Here is a 22173-nt window from a genome sequence, read left to right on the forward strand (position 1 = left end):
CAGTATTGTGAATTGCTGGGTTCTGTCAGTATTGGGAATTGCTGGGTTCTGTCAATATTGTGAATTGCTGGGTTCTGTCAATATTGTGAATTGCTGGGTTCTGTCAGTATTGGGAATTGCTGGGTTCTGTCAATATTGTGAATTGCTGGGTTCTGTCAATATTGTGAATTGCTGGGTTCTGTCAGTATTGTGAATTGCTGGGTTCTGTCAGTATTGTGAATTGCTGGGTTCTGTCAGTATTGGGAATTGCTGGGTTCTGTCAATATTGTGAATTGCTGGGTTCTGTCAGTATTGTGAATTGCTGGGTTCTGTCAGTATTGTGAATTGCTGGGTTCTGTCAGTATTGTGAATTGCTGGGTTCTGTCAATATTGTGAATTGCTGGGTTCTGTCAGTATTGTGAATTGCCGGGTTCTGTCAATATTGTGAATTGCCGGGTTCTGACAGTATTGTGAATTGCCGGGTTCTGTCAGTATTGGGAATTGCTGGGTTCTGTCAATATTGTGAATTGCTGGGTTCTGTCAATATTGTGAATTGCTGGGTTCTGTCAGTATTGGGAATTGCTGGGTTCTGTCAATATTGTGAATTGCTGGGTTCTGTCAATATTGTGAATTGCTGGGTTCTGTCAGTATTGTGAATTGCTGGGTTCTGTCAGTATTGTGAATTGCTGGGTTCTGTCAGTATTGTGAATTGCTGGGTTCTGTCAGTATTGGGAATTGCTGGGTTCTGTCAATATTGTGAATTGCTGGGTTCTGTCAATATTGTGAATTGCTGGGTTCTGTCAGTATTGTGAATTGCTGGGTTCTGTCAGTATTGTGAATTGCTGGGTTCTGTCAGTATTGTGAATTGCTGGGTTCTGACAGTATTGTGAATTGCTGGGTTCTGTCAATATTGTGAATTGCTGGGTTCTGTCAGTATTGTGAATTGCCGGGTTCTGTCAGTATTGTGAATTGCTGGGTTCTGACAGTATTGTGAATTGCTGGGTTCTGTCAGTATTGTGAATTGCTGGGTTCTGTCAGTATTGTGAATTGCTGGGTTCTGTCAGTATTGTGAATTGCTGGGTTCTGACAGTATTGTGAATTGCTGGGTTCTGTCAATGTTGTGAATTGCTGGGTTCTGTCAGTATTGTGAATTGCTGGGTTCTGTCAGTATTGTGAATTGCTGGGTTCTGACAGTATTGTGAATTGCTGGGTTCTGTCAATATTGTGAATTGCTGGGTTCTGTCAGTATTGTGAATTGCTGGGTTCTGACAGTATTGTGAATTGCTGGGTTCTGTCAGTATTGTGAATTGCTGGGTTCTGTCAATATTGTGAATTGCTGGGTTCTGTCAGTATTGTGAATTGCTGGGTTCTGACAGTATTGTGAATTGCTGGGTTCTGTCAATATTGTGAATTGCTGGGTTCTGTCAGTATTGTGAATTGCTGGGTTCTGTCAATATTGTGAATTGCTGGGTTTCGACAGTATTGTGAATTGCTGGGTTCTGTCAGTATTGTGAATTGCTGGGTTCTGACAGTATTGTGAATTGCTGGGTTCTGTCAATATTGTGAATTGCTGGGTTCTGTCAGTATTGTGAATTGCTGGGTTCTGTCAATATTGTGAATTGCTGGGTTCTGTCAGTATTGTGAATTGCTGGGTTCTGTCAATACTGTGAATTGCTGGGTTCTGTCAGTATTGTGAATTGCTGGGTTCTGTCAATATTGTGAATTGCTGGGTTCTGTCAATATTGTGAATTGCTGGGTTCTGTCAGTATTGTGAATTGCTGGGTTCTGTCAATATTGTGAATTGCTGGGTTCTGTCAGCATTGGGAATTGCTGGGTTCTGTCAATATTGTGAATTGCTGGGTTCTGTCAGTATTGTGAATTGCTGGGTTCTGACAGTATTGTGAATTGCTGGGTTCTGTCAGTATTGGGAATTGCTGGGTTCTGTCAGTATTGGGAATTGCTGGGTTCTGTCAATATTGTGAATTGCTGGGTTCTGTCAATATTGTGAATTGCTGGGTTCTGTCAATATTGTGAATTGCTGGGTTCTGACAGTATTGTGAATTGCTGGGTTCTGTCAGTATTGTGAATTGCTGGGTTCTGACAGTATTGTGAATTGCTGGGTTCTGACAGTATTGTGAATTGCTGGGTTCTGTCAATATTGTGAATTGCTGGGTTCTGTCAGTATTGGGAATTGCTGGGTTCTGACAGTATTGTGAATTGCTGGGTTCTGTCAGTATTGTGAATTGCTGGGTTCTGTCAATATTGTGAATTGCTGGGTTCTGACAGTATTGTGAATTGCTGGGTTCTGTCAATATTGTGAATTGCTGGGTTCTGACAGTATTGTGAATTGCTGGGTTCTGTCAGTATTGGGAATTGCTGGGTTCTGACAGTATTGTGGGAAGCAGGGTCTTGTTGGAATTCAGCTGAACCAATCTTAAAGGATTCCCAAGATCATCCGGAATAGTTGTGCAGCCCAGATTAGACCTGTCACTGGAAACTTACTGACAGGGGGTTGGCAGGAAATAGGAGCAAAACTGCAGCTCTGAAAGTCTGGCTGAATCAAGGAGAAGATCTGCTCTATTTCTGATGTTTCTTTGGATTTTCTGTTGGAGGATCTATAACAAAGGAGGCTTTGCTTCATTTGACAATGTTACAGGATGACTTCTTGTATTATCTGGGTTTAGCAGACAAAGTCAATGCAGTGCAATGGAGAATCTGGAAGTAGATGTGTTATAAAATAAATACTCAGGAAATCTTCCTAACCAGCATTGCATTACAGGGGAAATTCACAAATCCCACCACCACCACCACCCCCCCTCTCCCCTGGGGGGTAAAATACTCCAGTATCAGATGAGTTGTGGCCCAATCTCGAAGCGAGGATCCCTGCTGGGTGTGAAGTGGAAAATTAATCCTCAAATGCTTACAACAGATAAGTGAAGAGAAGAACCACTGATGATGGGGAAATCACCAGGAGGAAGCTATCTGAGGATGCAGGTAGGGAGAGGTGGGAAGATGGTGGGTGGGACAATGTGGGCGTCATTCTCCTGAGACCCTTTCATATAAGGCTGATAGACCCTGCTACCACAATACTGACAGATCCTAGCAATCTCTACCAGACACTGACTACTCCCAACACTCCAAATCCTCCTCAGTCCTGCTGGATCCCATAATCCCCTTTCTGTGACTTCCCTTTTTCCCCACCTTCCCAGATCATGAGATTCCCTCTCGGCACTCACAGATCCCTAGCCTCCAAGTCAATCTCAGTCTAGTTTCTGCTGGATGTGTTTCTACAGTGTAATGTGCCCACAGGTTGTCACAAATTATATTCCCAATGTAAGTCAGAGTGGTCAATAGAATTAACACTGTGGGGAACACAAATGTAACACTGCAAGCAGCATTCTGATTGAGGTTACACTGAAGACAGCTGCAATTTTCTGATTGTTGGTCTGCTACTTCCGAGGCCCCTGTGGCAGCACAAGGTCTTGGACAATTCTGCCCGAAGTATTTAAATAAAATGTTGAAGATTAAACCAAGATATCCTTGTACAGTGAATTCTGAATGAGGATTTGAACTTTAACTGTGTATGAACAGGTTTCCCAGGTTTTGTGCAGCTCGCCAGTGAAATCAAGGTGAGAGGATAGTGGGGTTTGAGGGGGGTGAGCAAATGACATGCAAAAAAAATCATTTTGTAGTCGGACCTGCTTCCTTTCCGAAGTGAAAATTCTTTCTCACAAGACTTGTTCTGAGTGTGTGCTTTCACCACTTTGGAGCTCATTGCCAATACTTTGGCGGTCATTTCTGTTACCTTGGACTTTTGTGTCTGATCTAAACCTCCCACCTGTCAAACATCAGTGCATCATGGATACTGCTCATGCAGTTTTACCGAGCATGTACTCATTTGAATGTTGTTGGCCACACTTTCCACGGCAGTCGACATCATCACAAAGGCCACTGAACTCTGATTTAAATCGACCTCCAGTCACTTCCAGGAATCTCCATTGCAGGTCATTCCCAGGTCAGACACTGGGAATTCTGCGGCGAGTAACTCACCTCGTGACTCCCCAGCGCCTGTCCACCATCTACAAGTGTCAGAGCAGTGGGAGGGATTCAAAGGGGAGATTCCAGGGGTTCAGAGTAAACATGTTCCCACAAAGAAAAAAGGGTGAGATGGCCAAATCTAGAGCCCCATGGATGTCAAGGAGCCTACAGGGTAAGATAAGGCAGAAAAGGAAAGCTTCTGCCCGACATCGAGAACTCAATATTACAGAAAGCCGAGAGGACTATAGAAAGTGGAAGGGAGAAATCAAAAAGGAAATTAGGAAAGCAAAGATAGGGCATGAAAGAATATTGGCAAGCAAAATCAAGGTGAACCCAAAGATGTTTCATCAATACATTGAGAGTAAGAGGATAACTAAGGAGAGACTAGGACCCATGAAAGTCGAAAAAGGTGACCTATGTTTAGGGGCAGAAGATGTTGGCATAGTTCTTAATGAATATAAAAGAGAGGGACAATGCAGACATTGTAGTTAAGGAAGAGGGGTGTGAAGTATTGGATGTGATAAACATAGGGAGAGAGGAAATATTAATGGGATTAGCATCCTTGAAAGTAGATAAATCACCAGCGCCAGATGAAATATACCCCAGGCTGTTAAAAGAAGCAAGAGAGGAAATAGCGGTAGGTCTGTCCATCATTTTCCATTCTTCACTGGATACGGGATTGGAGAATTGCTAATGTTGTACCTCTGTTTTAAAAGGGAGCGAGGGATAGACCGAATAATTATAGGCCACTCAGTCTAACCGCAGTAGTGTGCAAATTATTTTAATCTATTCTGAGACACAGGATAAACTGTCACTTAGAAAGGAACAGGTTAATCAAGGATAGTCAGTGTGGATTTGTGAAGGGAAGATGTTGTCTGAACAAATTGATCGAATTTTTTGAAGAAGTAACGAGGAAGATACATGAGGGTAATGCAGTTGATGCGGTCATTTTATGGCTTTTAGCAAGGCTTTTGACAAGATCCCACATGACACAGTGGTTAAAAAAATAAAATCCCATGGGATCCAGGGAAATACAGCAAGGTGCATACAAAATTGGCTCAGTAGCAGGAAATAAAGGGTAATTGTTGACGGGTATTTTAGCGACTGGAGGGTTGTTTCCAGTGGCATCCGCAGGGCTCAATACTGGGTCCCCGGTTTTTTGTGGTATATAGTAATGTAGTAAAATGTAGGGGGCATGATGAAGAAGTCTGCAGACGACACAAAGATTGTCCGTGTGCTCGACAGCGAGGAGGATAGCTGGAGGCTGCAGGAAGATATTGATGGTCTGGTCAGTTAGGCAGAAAAGTGGTAAATGGAATTCAACCTGGAGAAGTGTGAGGTGATGCATTCGGGGAGGTCAAACAAGGCAAAGGAATACACGATTAATGGGAAAATATTGAGAAGTGTAGAGGAAGTGAGGGACCTTGGAGTGAATGTTCACAGATCCCTGAAGGTAGCAGGACAGGTCAATAAGGTGGTTAAGAAGACATATGGAATCCTTTCCTTCATTAGCCGAGGTATAGAATATAAGAGCAGGGAGGTTATGCTGGAACTGTATAACTCATTGGTTAGGCCACAACTTGAGTACTGTGTGCAGTTCTGGTCACCTCATTACAGAAAGGATGTAATTGTACTGGAGAGGGTACAGAGGAGATTTATGAGGATGTTGCCAAGACTGGAAAAATGTAGCTATGAGGAAAGATTGGATAGGCTGGGGTTGTTTTCCTTGGAACAAAGGCGGCTGAAGGGAAATGTGATTGAAATGTACAAAGTTTTGAGGAGCCTGGATAGAGTGGAGGTGAAGGGCCTATGTACCTTAGTAGAGAGGTCAGTGACTAGGGGGCATAGATTTAAAGTGATTGGTAGAAAAATTAGAGGGGAGATGAGGAAAAATGTATTCACCCAGAGGGTGGTGATGGTCTGGAACTCACTACCTGAAAGGCTAGTTGAGGCAGAGACCCTCAACTGATTGAAAAGGAGTCTGGATATGCACCTCAAGTGCCATAAGCTGCAGGGCTATGGACGAAATGCTGGAAGGTCGGATTAGAATAGGTGGAGTGTTTCTTGGCCAGCACAGACACAATCGGCCAAGTGGCCTCTCTCTGTGCCTTAGATGTTCTATGATTCTAATATATAGTGGAGCAATTTATTCGTCTTTAGTGTAAAGGATAGTCATGGCAGCAAAATGTGTCCTAGACAAACACATCTGCAGGAAGTGTCACCGGCTGCAGAAGCTTGAGCTTCGGGTTTCGGAACTCGAGCGGCGGCTGGAGTCACTGCTGTGTATCCGTGAGGCAGAGAAATACATGGACAGCACGTTTAGGGAGATGGTCACATCACAGGTTAGGAGCATACAGACAGATAGGGAATGGTTGACCACCAGGCAGTCTAAGAGAACCAGGCAGGTAGTGCAGAAGTCCCCTGATACGATCTCACTCACGAGTCGGTTTTCCATTTTGGATACCGGTGAGGGTGATGGTTCCTCAGGGGATCGCAGTCACAGCCAAGTTTGTGGCACCACAGGTGGCTCAGCTGCACAGGACAGGAGGAAGAGGAGTGGAAGAGCAGTAGTGACTCGAGATTCATTAGTTAGGGGAACAGACAGGTGTTTCTGTGGCACCAAACGTGACTCCAGGAGGGGGTGTTGCTTCCCTGATGCCAGGGTCAAGGATGTCACGGAGAGGCTGCAGGACATTCTTCTGGGGGAATGTGAACAGCCAGAGGCCATGGTCCACATTGGTACCAATGACATAGGTAAGAAGGGGGATGAGGTCCTGAAAGCAGATTTTAGGCAGCGAGGAAGGAGATTAAAAAGCAGGACCGCAAAAGCAGTAATCTCAGGATTACTCCCATTCCCACGTGCAAGTGAGCATAGGAATAGGAGAATTGAGTAATTGAACATGTGGCTGGAGAACTGGTGTAGGAGGGAGGACATCAGATTTCTGAGACATTGGGACTGGTTCTGGGGCAGGTGGGACCTGTACAAGATGGACGGGTTGCATCTTAGCAGAACTGGGACGAATATCCTCGCAGGGGGATTTGCTAGTGCTGTTGGAGAGGGTTTAAACTAAATTGTCAGGGGGTTAGGAACCTGAGAGGGAGCTCAGATTGGAGAGAAACAAAACTGGTAACTAGTCAGAGGTGTGGGAACCCAGGAGCAAGTATTAGAGAGGAATATCAAGCAGCACAGAATATTGGGGGAAATAGATAACACGAAAGTAGGAAATAGTAAGTTATTAGGCAGGATCACAGTAAGGGACAAAGTAATAAAGTCTGAATCAGGGTTAATGTGCATGTATGTGAATGCACAGTGTGTGGTTAATAAGACTGGTGAGGTCCAGGCGCAGATTGCCCTGAGGAAATATTTTTTTTTATTCATTCATGGGATGTGGGCATCGCTGGCCAGGCCAGCATTTATTGCCCATCCCTAATTGCCCTTGAGAAGGTGGTGGTGAGCTGCCTTCTTGAACCGCTGCAGTCCATGTGGGGTAGGTACACCCACAGTGCTGTTAGGAAGGGAGTTCCAGGATTTGACCCATTGACAGTGAAGGAACGGCGATATATTTCCAAGTCAGGATGGTGTGTCACTTGGAGGGGAAATGGCAGGTCGTGATGTTCCCATGCATCTGCTGCTCTTGTCCTTCGAGGTGGTAGAGGTCGCGGGTTTGGAAGGTGCTGTCTAAGAAGCCTTGGTGCATTGCTGCTGTGCATCTTGTAGATGGCACACATTGCTACCACTGTGTGTCGGTGGTGGAGGGAGTGAATGTTTGTGGATGGGGTGCCAATCAAGCAGGCTGCTTTGTTCTGGATGGTGTCGAGCTTCTTGAGTGTTGTTGGAGCTGCACCCATCCAGGCAAGTGGAGAGTATTCCATCACACTCCTGACTTGTGCCTTGTAGATGTTGGACAGGCTTACTCGCTGCAGGATTCCGAGCCTCTGATCTGCTCTTGTAGCCACGGTATTTATATGGCTACTCCAGTTCAGTTTCTGGTCAATGGCAGCCCTGAGGATGTTGATAGTGGGGGATTCAGTGATGGTAATGCCGTTGAATGTCGAGGGGAGATGGTTAGATTCTCTCTTGTTGGAGCGATTCATTGCCTGGCACTTGTGTGACGCAAATGTTACTTGCCACTTATCAGCCCAAGCCTGGATATTGTCCAGGTCTTGCTCCATTTCTACACGGACTGCTTCAGTATCTGAGGAGTCGCAAATGGTGCTGAACATTGTGCAATCATCAGCGAACATCCCCACTTCTGACCTTATGATTGAAGGAAGGTCATTGATGAAGCAGCTGAAGATAGTTGGGCCTAGGACACTACCCTGAGGAACTCCTGCAGTGATGTCCTGGAGCTCAGATGATTGACCTCCAACAACCACAACCATCTTCCTTTGCGCTAGGTATGACTCCAACCAGCAGAGAGTTTTCCCCTGATTCCCATTGACCTCAGTTTTGCTCGGGCTCCTTGATGCCATACTAGGTCAAATGCTGCCTTGATGTCAAAGGCAGTCACTCTCACCTCACCTCTTGAGTTCAGCTCTTTTGTCCATGTTTGAACGAAGGCTGTAATGAGGTCAGGAGCTGAGTGGCCCTGACGGAACCCAAACTGAGCATCACTGAGCAGATTATTGCTAAGCAAGTGCCGCTTGATGGCACTGTTGATGACACCTTCCATCACTTTACTGATGATTGAGAGTAGACTGATGGGGCGGTAATTGGCCGGGTTGGACTTGTCCTGCTTTTTGTGTACAGGACATACCTGAGCAATTTTCCACATTTCAGGGTTGATGCCCATTTCGTAGCTATACTGGAACAGCTTGGATAGGGGTGCGGCAAGTTCTGGAGCACAGGTCTTCAGTACTATTGCTGGAATATTGTCAGGACCCATAGCCTTTGCAGTATCCAGTGCCTTCAGTCGTTTCTTGATATCACACGGAGTGAATCGAATTGGCTGAAGTCTGGCATTTGTGATGCTGGGGACTTCAGGAGGGGGCCGAGATGGATCATCAACCCGGCACTTCTGGCTGAAGATTGTTGCAAATGCTTCTGCCTTATCTTTTGCACTGATGTGCTGGGCTCCCACATCATTGAGGATGGGGATATTTGTGGAGCCACCTCCTCCAGTTAGTTGTTTAATTATCCACCACCATTCACAACTGCATGTGGCAGGACTGCAGAGCTTAGATCTGATCCGTTGGTTATGGGATCACTTAGCTCTGTCTATCGCATGCTGCTTACGCAGTTTGGCATGCAAGTAGTCCTGGGTTGTAGCTTCACCAGGTTGACACCTCATTTTGAGGTATGCCTGGTGCTACTCCTGGCATGCCCTCCTGCACTCTTCATTGAACCAGGGTTGGTCTCCTGACTTGATGGTAATGGACGAGTGGGGGATATGCCGGGCCATGAGCTTACAGATTGTGGTTGAGTACAATTCTGCTGCTGCTGATGGCCCACAGCACCTCATGGATGCCCAGTTTTGCATTGCTAGATCTGTTCGAAATCTATCCCATTTAGCACGGTGATAGTGCCACACTACACGATGGACGGTATCCTCAATATGAAGGCAGGACTTCGTCCCCACAAGGACTGTGCGGTGGTCACTCCTACCAATACCGTCATGGACAGAAGCATCTGCGGCAGGCAGATTGGTGAGGACGAGGTCAAGTATGTTTTCCCCTCGTGTTGGTTCCCCCACCACCTGCCGCAGACCCAGTCTAGCAGCTATGTCCTTTAGTACTCGGCCAGCTCGGTCAGTAGTGGTGCTACCGAGCCACTCTTTGTGATGGACATTGAAGTGCCCCACCCAGAGTACATTTTGCGCCCTTGCCACCCTCAGTGCTTCCTCAAAATGGTGTTCAACATGGAGGAGTACTGACTCATCAGCTGAGGGAGGGCGGTAGGTGGTAATCAGTAGGAGGTTACCTTGCCCATGTTTAATCTGATGCCATGAGACTTCATGAGGTCGGTAGTTGATGTTGAGGACTCCCAGGGCAACTCCCTCCCTACTGTAGACCACTGTGCTGCCACCTCTGCTGGGTCTGTCCTGCCAGTGGGACAGGACATACCCGGGGACGGTGATGGCAGTGTCTGGGACATTGTCTGTAAGTTATGATACTGTTAGTATGACTATGTCATGCTGTTGCTTGACATAGTCTGTGGGACAGCTCTCCCAACTTTGGCACAAGCCCCCAGATGTTAGTAAGGAGGACTTTGCAGGATCAACGGGGCTGAGTTTGCCGTTGTCGTTTCCAGTGCCTCGGTCGATGCCGGGTGGTCCGTCCAGCGGTTAGGTACAACTGACTGGTTTGCTAGGCCATTTCAGAGGGCATGTAAGAGTTAACCACATTGCTGTGGGTCTGGAGTCACATATAAGCCAGACCAGGTAAGGACAGCAGAATTCCTTCCCTAAAGGACATTAGTGAACCAGATGGGTTTTTCCAACAATCGACAATGGTTTCATGGCCATCATTAGACTAGCTTTTTAATTCCAGATTTATTAATTGAATTCAAATTCCACCTTCTGCTGTGGTGGGATTTGAACCCATGTCTCCAGATCAATACTCTGGGTCTCTGGGTTACTAGTCCAGTGATAATACCACTACGCCACCGCCTCCCCTAATATGATGTTGTCGCTGGAACAGAGACCTGGCTCAAAGAATGGCAGGACTGGATGGTAAATATTCCTGGATACAAGGTGTTCAGGAAAGATTGGAAAGGGAAAAAAGGGGGAGGAGTGGCAGTATTGATTAAGGAGAGCATTGCAGTGCTGGAGAAAAAGGATGTCCCAGCGGGGTCAAAAACAGAATCAATTTGGCTAGAGCTAAGGAATAAAAAAGGTGCAGTTACATTACTCGGTGTTGTCTATTGGCCACCAGCAATTGGGAAGGACGTGGAGGAACAAATTTGCAGGGAAATTACAGAGCGGTGCAAAAATTATAGGGTAGTTTTAATGGGGGACTTTAATTATCCCAATATAGACAGGGATAGTAGTAGTGTAAAGGGCAGTGAGGGGCAAGAGTTTCTAGAGTGTGTTCAGGAAAATCTTCTGCAACTGTATGTTACTAGTCCAATGAGAAAGGAAGGACTGCGAGACCTGGTTCTTGGAAATGAGGTGGACCAAGTGGATCAAGTATCAGTAGGACAGCATTTAGGGGACAGTGATCATTGTATCATAAGGTTTAGACTGACTATGGAAAAGGACAAAGAGCAATCCAGGGTGAGAATAATTAACTGGGGGAAGGCCAACTTCAATGGTGTAAGAATGGAGCTGGGGTGAATTACCTGGAGTCAATAGCTGGCAGGAAAACTGGGAGATCAACAGTGGGCTACCTTCAAAGAAGAGATAGTTCGGGCACAGTCAAGATTTGTTCCCTCGAAGGGGAAAAGTAGAGCAAACAAATCCAGAGCTCTCTGGATGACAAAAGAGGTAGAGATTAAGATAAAGAAGAAAAAGTGTGCTTATGACAGATGCCAGGTAGAAAATACTATTGAGAACCAGGCTGAATATAGAAGGTCGAAAGAGATCATGAAAAGAGACTGGCAGCTAGCATTAAAGAAAATCCCTAAGTTTTCTATCGGCATATTAATAGTAAAAGGATGATAATAGGAGGAGTGGGGCCGATTAGGGACCAGAAAGGGGATTTACACATGGAGGCAGAGGGCATAGCTGAGGTATGAAATGAATAATTTGCATCTGTCTTTACCAAGGAAGAAGATGCAACCCAGGCAATGTTGGAAGAGGAAGCAAATCAGACACAAGAAGGATTTAAAATTGATAAAAGAGGAAGTATTAGATCGGCTGTCTGCATTTAAAGTGAATAAAGCACCAGGGCTGGATCAGATGCATCCAAGGATACTGAGTGAAGTGAGGGTGGAAATCACAGAGGCACTGGCCATAATTTCCAGTCTTCCTTAGACTCAGGGGTGGTGCCCAAGGACTGGAGAATTACAAACGTTACACCCTTGTTCAAAAAAGGGTGTAAAGATAAGCCCAGCAACTACAGGTCAGTCAGTTTAACTTGGGTGGTGGAAAAACATCTAGAAAAAATAATTTGGGACAAAATCAATAGTCGCATGTCCAAATGTGAGTTAATTAAGGAAAACCAGCATGAATTTCTCAGGGCAAAATCATGTTTAATTAACTTGCTGGAGTTTTTTGAGGAGGTAACAGAGAGGGTTGATGAGGGCAATGTTGTTGATGTAGTGGACATGGACTTTCAAAAGGCGTTTGATACTGTGCCACACAACAGAATTGTGAGCAAACTTGTAGCTCATGGAATAAAAGGGACAGTAGAAACATGGATACGAAATTGGCTGAGTGAATTCGGGCTGGAGGAAGGTTTGTCGTTTGTTCCGGAGTTCCCCGGGGATCAGTGTTGGGACCCTTGCTTTTCCTGATCTATATTAATGACCTAGACCTTGGTGAACAGGGCACAATTTCAAAGTTTGCAGATGATATGAAACTTGGAAGCATTGTGAACAGGTGTAGAACCTCAAAAGGAAATAGACATGCTGGCAGAATGGGCAGACAGGCGGCAGATGAAGTTCAATGCAGAGAAATGTGAGGTGATTCATTTTGGTAGGAAGAACTTGGAGATTCTAAAAGGGGTGCAGGAGCAGAGGAACCTAGGTGTATATGTGCATAAGTCATTGAAGGTGGCAGGACAGGTTGAGGGAGCAGTTAATAAAGCATACAGTATCCTGGGTTTTATTAATAGGGGCATAGAGTACAAGAGCAAGGAAGTTATGTTGAACTTGAATAAGACACTAGTTCGGCCTCAGCTGGAGTATTGTGTTCAATTCTGGGCACTGCACTTGAGGAAAGACATGAGGGCATTGGAGAGAGTACAGAAAAGATTCATGAGAATGGTTCCAGGGATGAAGGAATTTAAGGTATGAAGATAGATTGGAGAAGTTAGAACTGTTTTCCTTAGAGAAGAGAAGGCTGAGAGGTGATTTGATAGAGGTATTCAAAATCATGAGGGGTCTGGACAGAATAAATAGAGAGAAACTGTTCCCACTCGTGAAAGGATCGAGAACGAGAGGGCACAGATTTCAAGTATTTGATAAGAGAAGCAAAAGTGACATGAGGAAAAACTTTTTCACACAGTGAGTGGTTAAGGTCTGGAATGCACTGCCTGAGAAAGTGTTGGAGGCAGGTTCAATTGAAGCATTCAAAATGGAATTATCCTATTTATATGAAAAGGAAGAATGTGAAGGGTTATGGGGAGAAGGCAGGAGAATGGAACTGAGGCAATTGCTCCTTCAGAGAGTCAGTGTGGACACGATGGGCCGAATGGCCCACTTCTGCACTGTAACAATTCTGTGATTCTATGTAGAAATAACCGATCTTAATGGATAGAAAATGCTACAAACTGAATTAAACTTGCAATTACTCCAAAATTAACATTCTTTGCAGTTTGTGTATAATTCAATATTGAATTCTTACCAAATGCTACGATAGATTTCCGAAGTTCTAGCTCTGGAAAGACACAACAAAAACATTGTGGTGAATAGTCGAAATGATGGCTGGACTTTTACGCCCCCCGCAGGAGCGGACTGGTGTGGGGGGGCAGTGGTGTTGTAAGATTGAGTGGGAGGCGGGGGGTGCCGTTCCCGATCCCTTCCCCACCCCCCCCCCGCAATTTTACAAGGGGTGGCAGAGGCGAGAATCGGCCCAACCACCCCAGGCCAATCAAGGCTCTTAAGGGCCTCCTCCCAGCAGCTGAGGTCCCCCAGGAGGAGGCCCGCCTGATTGAGCACCCTGTGCCCGATGGAGGGTCCTCCCATGCCCCAACTTCACCCACTGCACTACACTCCACGCACCTCTTCGCCTCACCGGGGCCTGGCCGATTGTCCCCGGCGAGGCCCCAGACACTCCCCTTTTTTCCGGGCCGGTGTCCACGACCCTGCGGCGGCTGGGTGCAGTTCCAGCAGTGGCCACCACTCCCGGTGGCGCTGCTGGGTTGGAGAGCTGCTGGCCTGCAGATTGGCCGGCAGCTCTTGGAGGTGGGACCTCCTGCTTCAAATGGGTGGAAGTCCTGCCCAAGGCCAATTAAACACCGGGGGCACATTAAATCCTGGCATGGCACCCAGGCCTGGCAGAGGCAGGTTCACCCTCAACTTTTTGGCTGGTGGGCGGGGCTTCCCATCCAACATAAAATTCCCGCAGATTACTTCATTAAACAAAAGCAAAATACTGCAAATGCTGGAAGTCTGAAATAAAAACAGAAAATGCAGCAGGTATGGCAGCATCTGTGGAGAGAGAAACGGAGTTAACGTTTCAGGATACCAACAAGTACAGACGCAAGGAAAGGGAGGAGGGGAGGAAAGAACAAAAGGGAAGATCTGTGATAGGATGGAAGGCAGGAAATATTAACAAAAGGGATGGTAATGAGACAAGTAAAGAAACAAAATCTGGGTCTGGAGGAGGTGTAAATGGGAATAACAGAAACATAATCAGCTACCAATCAAAAACAAAAAAAAACTGAAAACATAACAATAAAAAATTGGGGGCAGTGATTATTGTCTGAAATTATTGAACTCAGTGTAGAGTCCAGAAGGCTGTAAAGTTCCTGATGAAAAGATGAATTGCTGTTCCTTGTGCTTGCATTGAGCTTCATTAGATCAGTGTCGGAGACCGAGGACAGAGAGGTCAGAGAGAGGTGGGCAATTAATATGACTGAAAGCTCAGGGTTATACTTGCAAACTGAATGGAGATGTTCCACAACATGATCGGCTAATCTGTGTTTGGCCTCCCCAATGTAGAGGAGACTGCATTGTGAGTAGTGAATACAGTATACTAAATTGAAAGGAATACAAGTAAATCACTGTATCACCTGGAAGGAGTGTTTGGGGGTTTGGATGGTGGGAAGGGAAAAAGTAAAAGGGCAGCTGTTGCATCTCCTGTGCTTGGATGAGAAGGTGCCGTGGGAAGGAATTTACTTGAACACAGGGATTTACTCCGTCTGATATTCTTTTCTATTGATTTGAATAAGGAGGAATTTGATCTGGATTCTTAATGAGTAAATATTCCAGTGCACCAATTCTGGAATTCATCAGGAAACTGTGCATTTCCATCCTGAGATTTACCATCTATTACTCTAGTGATTTTCTGATATTCACTGGAAGTGGGAAATCTAACCTATCTTCTTGGTGCAGAGGCAAACAAAAAAATAGTTTCATGAATTAATGAAAAAGCAAAAAGGTAGAACAGAGCTCCATTTATTGATGTTACTCTGGATTATTCTTGTTTTCACAAGAAAATGTTAAAAACATACTTACAATAAGAGGAACAAAATTGCAGATTATTTAATAGGCAACCTAACTGTGAAAGTTATTCAAAATACTGAAAATTCAAGAGAGTTTTCTATTTCACAGAAAAGTGGGAATTGTAACTATTCCTTTATTTTTCACTTTATTGTTCAGTCTCCTACACCCACCCACCGCAGCCCCTCCCCCGCCCCACCCGACCCCCAAACAAACATTCAATAATGAAATAAAGCTGGTCTACTTTCCACATTTCACTGGTTTAAATCTGCAGTCCTGAAATTCCACAGGGTTCCTCTTGTCTCCCAGTCTAACTTCAATGGAAGATCGGCAGAGCCCTCAGTGATACCTGGTTTTTATTCTGTTTCTGTAGGGATTCCTCCAGGTTTCCACTGAATTTTCAGTGGGAGACTGGGAGAACCCCCACTGGATTTCCAGGCCTGTCGATATATATTGTCATTTTTCAGTTACATTGAGAATGTACCTTTAATACGTCGATATTGTTTCACATTCCAATAAATCACAGCAGACAAAGCTGCAATTAGAAGACAAAGGGTCACGAGCAATGGCACAGGCCAGGCAGGGTCAACAGGGAAGATGTCACCTGTAAAGTAAACAGCAGTGAATTAGATAATGATATTATCAGCAACATATACCATATGGAAATCATTCTCTCAGAATATCCAATATAGTAAAAGTTCATGAAGTGGAAAACCCACAGTTGTTCTGGCAGCTTCCTGCCGTAACTTCAACAGGAATCCACTGAACAGACAGAAATACCAGCATTGAATGTTATTAAATGTCCTGTTGAGAATGGAACCTCTGCCCACTTCAATCACTGTCACTGATGTTTATTATTATTGTTGCCTCTCTCAGGACATTGGTGTTTTCTCAGCCAAAAAAGCATTTTTAGTTTCCCCTTTAAACTTGTATTCTGGATCTGGTGGGACTGACACTCCCACACTTTCTGACCTCTGTCTGACAGGGTGTTCTAACTGTGCCCCGAGCTGCCAAAGCCATTTAAATTGTGGAACCTCCCCCTGATGCTGTGAATTATGGTGGAGTCAGCAGCAGAAGTTGGGGGCTGGAGCAGCACAGCACACACAGAGATACGGCACACACAGAGATACGGCACACAAAGAGATACAGCACAGACAGAGATACAGCACACTCAAAGAGACGGCACATTCAGAGACACAGCATACACAGAGAAACGGCACACACGGAGGTACGGCACACACGGCGGTACGGCACACACAGAGGTACGGCACACACAGAGGTACGGCACACATGGAGATACGGCACACACGGCGACAGGGCACACATGGAGACAGGGCACACACGGAGACAGGGCACACACAGAGACAAGGCACAGATGGAGACATGGCACAGACAGAGATACGGCACACACGGAGGCACGGCGCACACAGAGATAAGGTACAGTCAGAGACACAGCTCACACAGAGACATGGCGCACGCGGAGACACGCCGCACACGGAGACACGGCATACGCAGAGATACGGCGCACACAGAGACAAGGCACACAGAGAGATATGGCACAGAGAGATATACGGCACAAAGAGAGATACGGCACAGATGGAGATACGGCACACACGGAGACACGGCGCACACAGAGACACGGCGCACACAGAGACATGAGGCACACAGAGATACAGAAGCCGGAAAATTGTTCCGGCCTAGGTTTATAAACAATGGCTGGGATTTTATGAGATCTGCGGCGTTCCCGACACTGTGACCGGAAGTTGGCGTAACTTCTGCTTCCGCCATTATTCCTGTTTCACAAGCGATTTAAATGTAAATGAACTGTGCGGTGACAGGCACGGGGGCACGTAGGATTTATGCGGTGGGGCATCCTTTCATTGGTGGAACCACTGTCACTGGGTCAAAAGCACCATGATCGCCACGGCGATAAAACATTGTGTTTGCAGCCGCAAAGATCAGCAGTCTTCCTGTCATGTAAGTCTCTGCACTGGAACCTGAAGTAAAGTTTGTATTTAATTCAAAATGCTTTTGCCTCCCTTAATTTTTGTAATCTAGCACCAACTTCATATTATTTATTTCTTTTGCAGCAGAAGCAAAGCAGATGTCAGCCAGCAGGCAGTGTCTCTGCCCATGGTTCAGTGATGTCACCCTGCAGGTTCTCCTCCAGGCCATCAGGGAAAGGCAGGAGGTCCACTTCCCTGCAGATGGAGTCAGAAGACCCTCCCACCTGACCAAGGCAGCCTGGGTGGAGGAAGCAGAGGAGATCTCGAACTGTGGGGTGACACGGAGAACCTGGGTTCAGTGTTCCAAACGTAACAATGACTTGCTCGGATTGGTGAGGGTAAGTGGTCTTGGCAAAGCTGTTTCATTGTTTTTCTCCCTGACTCCATCTCTTCAAGACAGAGGGCAGACAAGGAATGCAGTGGAATGTGTGAACAGCCTTGGTGCCGTACACTAAACGATTGTGCGCAAAGGTGACGATTGGCATTGTTGATGTGCTTGGATGTGTTGTGTGAAAGTCAGTCCTGAACGAGTGATGTTTACAATGGTTGCGATTCACCTTTTGACATGTCATTATTTCTGCACTGTCTCCTGCAGGATAAACGCACCCACAACCAGCGAGTGGGCAAAGACAGGTGGAGGTGTTCCAGACATCAGAGTCCAGACAGCGGCTGAAGAGGAGACTGTAGAAATTGTGAGAGGATGGAGGCAGGTCAATTACAGATGGCGAGGCAAGGTCCTCAATAAAGATGAAATGTCATCTTCAGTCTTGCAGCCATATGTGAACAATAAAGGGAAGTGCGTGAACTCATACTCAGTTGGTGATTAATGTGCCTCTGTTTGTGTCTCCACTGCAGGTGTCCACACTCGAGTGAACGCCACGAGGCCCAAGACACCTCCTCTGAAGAGGAAGAAGAAGCCAATTCCCCAGAGGGTGCACCGTCACCTGCCTCTTCTCCCACCTCCACCAGCGCAGATACATCCACACGGTCTGCGGGGGATTTAAGATTAGAATCTGGGTCACAATCTGGTGTGCACGACACAGACACGTCCCAGCAGCTGATGGAGCATGTGCCAGCCGGGTCCCCTGACAATCGGAGGACTGCTGGGGATCAGGCCCCTGCTCAGCCCCTCGCTCACGGTGATCCTTTGACTGTTGCTATGAGAAGTCTGCTGGATGTGCAGCAAAGCCATGTGGGAAATATGTCGGAGATGCCTGAGGTCGTGTGTGGCTTTGTGCGTGTCATGGAGGAGTCCATGCAAGCTATGACGTCTGCCATGTCCCAGGTATATGAGTGTATGGCTTCCTCAGTCCAGAGTCTGGTGAGCTCCGTGGTGAGTCTGGTTGAGCACCCGAGCCATATTTGATCTGACCTGTGCCCCATCGCTGTTGCCGTGGGCTCCATGCAACAGAGTCTAAGCGAGAGGGAGACGAGGAACCTGAACCTCCCTCCAGGTGCTCCTTCCCCTCAGGGAGACAGGCAGGTGCCATTGTGCACACAGATGGAGGACGAGCGCATGCCAGCTTCCCTGGGGCCTTCCTCTCAGGACACCCCCAGAGTAAACAGCCTCTTGTCCTCCCCTCCGACATTGACTCTTATCTCCAGCAGGCGAGCACACATGGGATACTCACTCACCAGTGCTGCAGACCCCCAGTATGATGGAGCCATCAAGGCCCCGTTCTTCCAGTGGACGCCCACCACGGTCATCCACAGCACTGGGGCAGTGCACTGAGCAGACTGCCTCCAGCTCAGCTGCTAATGTCAGGGTAGCACCTAGACATAGTGTGAGAAAACGTAAAAAGAAACAGTTCTGAGCACAAAGATACTGTAAATATTGTACACATCTTCCAGAAGTTTAAATACATCTTTATTTACTTTAGTATTTGATGCACTCTCGTAAATCATTTGCTTGGTTTCAGATGAAAAGGAAAATGTTCATTGGAGACCAATGGCAGGAACACATTGATGTTTGCAAAGCATTTCAGAAAGTTCCCAGTCTCCATTTATCATTGACATTTGAATCTTCAGTCTTCAATGATGGTTGTTTGTTGTTTGATGGTTAATCACTCTTTTCACTACTAACATACCTTACATTTCTGGTTCTGTGGTCACACCCTTACTTTCCTTGCATTGGTGTATTCTCGGTTCCATTGTCGCACAGCAAAGATTTCATCTGCCGGTCACATCAAAGTGCAGAAAAGTTGTAGCTTCCTACGTGTGCTGGTTAATGCCTTGATGCTGGACAATTCTTCCAATGGAGACACAGGTCTCTTTTAATGAAGTTTATAGGATACAGGCCGTCAGGTACATCTCCACTGCAGGGTCATGTGCTGTTGTCAGAACAGCCCTTCCTTTTGATTCCAGCAATGAAGATGACCTCATGTGTATGTGAATATATTTGGGGAATTTTCTTTCTCCTACTAACGTTCCTTGATGAAGTGGCTTATTGTTGGCTGAAACGTGTAAATATGAGGTTCTCCCTGATGTCCCTTCTATGTCTCTCCATGGCCCTTTTATCTATAACTGCATTGTTGGCATTGTTGCCGTCCTCCTCACCCTCTTCACTGTCATCCCCATCTGAGGAGGACTGGTGTTCCTCCTGGTCCTCCACCTGCAGAATGTTGCCGTGTCTAATTGCCAGATTGTGCGAGGTACAGCAGCCAATGATTACTCGTGACACCCTCTGCAGTGTGTACTGAAGAACCCCTCCAGACCGGTCCAGGCAGTGGAATCGCATTTTCAGCATGTCAATGGTGTGTTCGGTCCTGGCTCTGGTGGATGTGTAAGTGGCATTATACCTCTCTACAGCAGCACTTTGGGGATGATGTACCATGTCACCCAGGATCCAGCCGTCTACTTCGGCTGGTTCCTCAAATATTGCTGGCAGCTGTGAATTCATCACAATGTAGGAGTAATGACAGCTCCCTGAAAACGTGCAAAAACCTGCATTATTCTTCTCCTGTGGTTGCAAACCAGTTGTATATTTAAAGAGTGGAAGGCTTTGTGATTCACAAATACAGCAGGCTGGTCCCAGGGAGCTCTAATGGCCACGTGAGTACAGTCGATCACCCCTTGCACTCCTCGGAATCCAGCGATGGCACCAAAGGCCATAGAGCTTGCTGCCTGGCTGTCCTAGTATAGAGGTAAGTAGATGAAATCATCGGCACTTCGAGAAAGAGCACTGGTCACCGCCTTGATACACCTGTGGGTCACAGACTGTGATATGCCACATATGTCATCCATTGATCCCTGGAAGGACCCACTAGCAAACAAATTGAGTGTCGCAGTCACCGTCAAGGCAACTGGCATGGGATGCCTACCAAACCCAAATGGCTGCAGGTCATGCCGCAGGATCCTACAAATTTCTGTGACCATTTCACTTGACATCCTCAGGCGTCTCTGGCATTGCCTCTCTGATATTTGGGGGTAATTTGTCCTTGTCCTGAGGATGTGATGATGTGCCAGTGCCCGTCTGTGATAAGGCCGTTCCTGGATGTTATCATTCGGAGCATCCTCACCCTCCTGTTCTGCCTGTTGCTGGCGTTCCCGCATCATGTACTGAGGGAGAAGAGCCCTCCTTAGTCTCTCCCTCTGCTCTCCTTCCCGTGGTACTGGACAAATTGGGTGTATGAGACCCAAGTTGCTGCGGCTTTTCTGAACAATAAATAAGCAGGGTGTTGAAATTCAGCCCTCTGTTACCAGTCAGCTGAAACATCGAGGCAATGAGCAGTTCACTTTTAAATGCCTTCAAATTGCAGCCAGGTGGAAGATACTCCCACTATTATTTGTCTCCTCACACTCTCCTTGCTATCTTTGAGTGGCCACGTTGTTTGCATTAGCATTGGAGAAAATGGTGTGTGTACAATTTAGAGCAAGTCTCCCAACTTCCAACCTCCTCCTGCAACCTTCCAGCCTGAACCCATCACCCTTGACCCACCCAATGTAACCAAAGCCCTTACTTCTGATACCATTGAACCAGCTCCCATTAAAGTGTTAAAACTGAAAAGATTCCATGGATATGTTTTTTTTACCAAGTTCACCAAAAGGACACTTGAGATGTTGTTTGAAAACAACCTGTGCCAGAAACCACCTGTGATTTGGGCTCAGAAAACAACAGAACCCTTGGTGACTTGGGATAATGGTTACAGAGAAGTCACATGTTAAGCTTTATGGAGGTCAGGAGGTCGACTCTTTGTTTGGGGTTTGGACATTGTTTTCAGTTTAGTTGGATGTGAACTGTTTGCAGATAGTTGGTGTTTTCCTGCCAAGGGAAAAAGAAACCAGCCAGCTCACCTCCTTCTCTGACTCTTTGCAGAAATCCTGCAAAAATCCAGTGTGAGGGAGCTAAAATCCCTGGTGCTGCAGAACTCCTGAGAAGCTGAGAAAAATCCTACAATTCAAGAGTGTGCTGCTGGAAAAACCCTGATGCCATTTTTCTCCTGGAAAGCCGACTAGAATAATTCACGACATCTCCAGAACGGATTGCTTCTGAAATGATCCCAGTGACCCATCTCCGTATACCTGGACGCCAGACCATAAAAGGGACAACGAACTTCCTTCCATATCTTCTCTTTCTTTGGCAAAAATTAGCAAATATTTAGCCAATAGTAGTCTCTTTTTGTCTTTTTGTAACAGACCTCTGCAGAGAGAATTTCTGTATTTTTCCCAATGTGTGCAAGTGTAATTGGGGAATTTAAAAAGGGAACTTTCATATTTCAATCTGTGTGTTAATGTTTGCTTTGTTACTGATTAAGTCTTGTTTTGTAATAAACTGATAATTTTGTTGTTTATTAAAGAAACCTGGATGGTGTATTTTAATCTGGGATAAAAAAAAATAGAGTCTGTGATTGGCTGTACCAGTAACCGGGTAAACATTTAAATATA

The 22173-nt window shown here is 46.1% G+C and overlaps 1 protein-coding gene across 1 annotated transcript in view; it reads right to left on the reverse strand.

The window, feature by feature from the left end:
• Positions 1-22173, reverse strand: part of LOC137345674 (butyrophilin subfamily 1 member A1-like) — a 97643-nt gene that overhangs the window by 38285 nt on the left and 37185 nt on the right. The window contains exons 5-6 of the mRNA XM_068008938.1: positions 15768-15887; positions 13464-13496 (exon numbers count right to left, since the gene is read on the reverse strand). Of these exons, the coding sequence (XP_067865039.1) occupies positions 13464-13496; positions 15768-15887 (153 nt within the window). The remainder of the gene's footprint in view (positions 1-13463; positions 13497-15767; positions 15888-22173) is intronic.

This window comes from Heterodontus francisci, chromosome 29, assembly GCF_036365525.1.
Source record: "Heterodontus francisci isolate sHetFra1 chromosome 29, sHetFra1.hap1, whole genome shotgun sequence".
In the NCBI taxonomy this organism is placed as follows: Eukaryota; Metazoa; Chordata; class Chondrichthyes; order Heterodontiformes; family Heterodontidae; genus Heterodontus; species Heterodontus francisci.